Here is a 2,827-nt window from a genome sequence, read left to right as displayed (position 1 = left end):
GGACTCTTAGACCCTGAGATGTAGTTTGAGGGTGCCGGGCAGTTGGGGGACATCTCTCACCGAAGGAAATTTGGAGCCAGACAGAAGTTGGACTCCTTTAAGGGGGTGGGGGACACTCACACCAAGTTTCTGTGAGAACTCACTCTGGGCACCTTCTGAGATCCACTCATTGAGTGATGTAAACCCCACAATGCCAATATTGTCAGTGGCACCTAAATTAGGAACAGCACCTATGCCAGCTTGACAGGAGACTCAGGTTTCAAGCACTGGGGCGGCCCCCAGTGTGAGCAGGAGCCATGAAAAGGGAAGCTCTGGGGAGGCCCAGCGCTCATTCCAGAGCTCACCGTCTCCTCTCCCTATGTCCCCAACAGTGCTCGCTAGTCCCGGGGCCCCCGACCCGCCAGCCTGCTGCAGGGTCATCCATGGCCAACCCTGGCTGTGCCTGCACGGCGCCCGGAGCGGGTGTATACAGGGAGCCCCCTGCAGAGTCCACTGCCATCTGCTGGAGGCCTTGGCAAGCGTTCCTGCCCCCTGGCCCCACTGCTGCCAGGCTGCTCCCCCTGCAGACACCCCAGCGGGGGGCCTGGGAGGTTCATGTGTGATCAGAGCAAATTGCCCAGAGGTTCCAGCCACACCTTCACTGCCCCTGCAGTGCCTGCAAGTGTCCTCCTCTCCGGGCCATTCCCTGAGGTAGCAGCACTGTCCTGCTGAATGGTGTCACAATTCTAAAGTGGCAACTCAAAGTCTTAGGTTCGAAGTGGAACCTTCCCCAGAGCCTTGAGGAAGTAGACGTCACACAGGTCAGCAGGAAGGACGAGTCAGTGGGCAGATTGGGGGTGCGCCCAGCCTGGGGCCCGATTGTCCAGGTCCACGTGCAGATTTGCTTGACGAGCTCCTGCCTTGAGTCCAGATTCCCAAACACAGAGCCCCACCTTTGGTTCCAAAGTGGCCTCCTGGTACTTTAGAAGGCATTAAAAAGTTCCCATGATTCTCCAGGAAGTCAATAGCTGACCCCATATGTGCCTTATAATAACCTTTTTAAAGGGACAGGGGAGGTGAAAAATAATTGGGAAATTAGTGGCACATAGCTTGGCTAGCACTCGCCCGGGCATTCGGTCATGATGGGTGCGGGTACCTTAGCCAGCCCCCACTCGCTGCAGGGCCTGAGCCAGCCTGCCTGCTCGTCAGCACATTGTCTGCTGGGCTCATTGTCCCTTGGGACCCAGGTAAGGCTGGACCCCACAGCTCTGCCCAGATGGCAGACTAATGCATTAACTGCCTCCATCCCTCTCTCCCTTCTGTAATCGGGTGCCTTAATCAGAAGCATGGTTGACATTCTGGCTTGGGGCCCTCGGGTCCTGTTGCGTGATTCGTACCATTCTCAAGTTAAAGAGACACTGTCACCTTCTGTCTTTCGGGCAGCCTTGCAGTCGTTTTCAGGTCTTTTCTAAGTTTGAGTTTGGTGTGTGTCCCACGAGAACCTCTTCCAGGGGATTCCCAAGCCTGGTCACCTCCCCATCTGCTCTACAAGGGGCTGGAGGAGTTTCCAGTGTCCAAGACCACAGACGAGAGGTGCCTCCCACGGGCAGCGCAGCAGTGGGACTTCCAGGAATCGTGTACCTGGGAGCGGAGGGCTCCCCAGCTCTGCCATGGCCTCACTCCCCGAGGCCCAAGCCTGAGAGACCAGCCAGGGCGTCTCTGAGCTCGGCCGCTCTGTCGGGAGGCTCCAGGCACGGGACGGGCATGGAAGGAGGAGTCTGAGCCCGTTCACCTTCACTGAGTGCCTGGCACGGGGCTGGGCAGTTTTGCTTCAAGGCGAAGGGGTTGGCGTGAGGTCGGCGAGGGAGACAGTGTCACTTTAATACCGAGACTCGTAGTGGAAATAGTTTGCTGTGAGCCTGAGGGGGTCGGAGGGGGCATGCAGGGAGGGGTGGTCACGCTGGCACCTCCCAGCCACCCGCTCCTAATGGCGTGAGTGTGGTCGGACCGCTTTTCTGCTTCAACTAACGCACGCCTCCTCTGGGACCCCGACTCAGGCCCCCACCTGCACCGTGGGAGAGGGGACGGGCCCGTTATGCAGAGGCTGCCTCCAGAACCTTCCAGGCTGACCATGTTCCTCTCTGCTGTGCCCGATGGGCCCTTGCAGGTACTTCCTAGGAGACTCCACTGGCCTCTTCCCCAGCAGCCCCAGCCTGGCCGTCCCGTGCCCGAGTGTCGGAGGCTCTTCACCATCCCTGTTCCTCCCCACCCCGCCCGGCCTCCTGCCACTCACCAACCAGCAGCTGTTCCGGACTCCCCGGCGGGTGTCACCGTCCTCACTGCCAGGCCGCCTCAGCCGGGCCCTCTCACTGGGAACCATACCCTCTCTGACCCGAGCAGGTAAGCAGCGCGCAGGCACTGGCAGACCCACAGGGCCCGGGCTCTGGTGAGCACAAGGTGGGGGTAGTGCAGGAGAGTGGTTGGAGCGCCTGCTGCAGAGACAGGCAGACCTGACTCGAATCCCGGTGAGTCCACTCAGGGCTGCCCTCGGCCAAGGGGCTTGACTGCTGTGAGCCTCAGTTTCCCCTCAAAAAAATGGGGCTGGGGCTGGCCCGTGGCTCACTTGGGAGAGCGTGGTGCTGATAGCACCAATGCCACGGGTTTGGATCCCATATAGGGGTGGCCGGTTAGCTCACTTGGGAGAGCGTGGTGCTGACAACACCAAGTCAAGGGTTGAGATCCCCTTACCAGTCATCTTTTTTTTTTTTTTTGTCTTTTTTCGTGACTAGTAAGGGGATCGCAACCCTTGGTGTGGTGTCACCCACACCGCGCTCAGCCTGTGAGCGCA

The 2,827-nt window shown here is 59.4% G+C and overlaps 1 protein-coding gene across 1 annotated transcript in view; it reads left to right on the top strand.

Moving 5' to 3' along the window:
- Positions 1-2,379, top strand: part of LOC103583013 (transmembrane protein 201-like) — a gene marked incomplete at its 3' end in the record, with an annotated part of 13,497 nt that extends 11,118 nt beyond the window's left edge. The window contains exon 4 of the mRNA XM_008564442.1: positions 2,147-2,379. Within this exon, the coding sequence (XP_008562664.1) occupies positions 2,147-2,379 (233 nt within the window). The remainder of the gene's footprint in view (positions 1-2,146) is intronic.
- Positions 2,380-2,827: the final 448 nt, after the last annotated feature.

Source organism: Galeopterus variegatus, unplaced genomic scaffold (genome assembly GCF_000696425.1).
Source record: "Galeopterus variegatus unplaced genomic scaffold, G_variegatus-3.0.2 Scaffold19037, whole genome shotgun sequence".
In the NCBI taxonomy this organism is placed as follows: domain Eukaryota; kingdom Metazoa; phylum Chordata; class Mammalia; order Dermoptera; family Cynocephalidae; genus Galeopterus; species Galeopterus variegatus.
The sequence above is the reverse complement of the archived record's forward strand: the minus strand, read 5'-3'. Positions and strand labels throughout refer to the sequence as shown.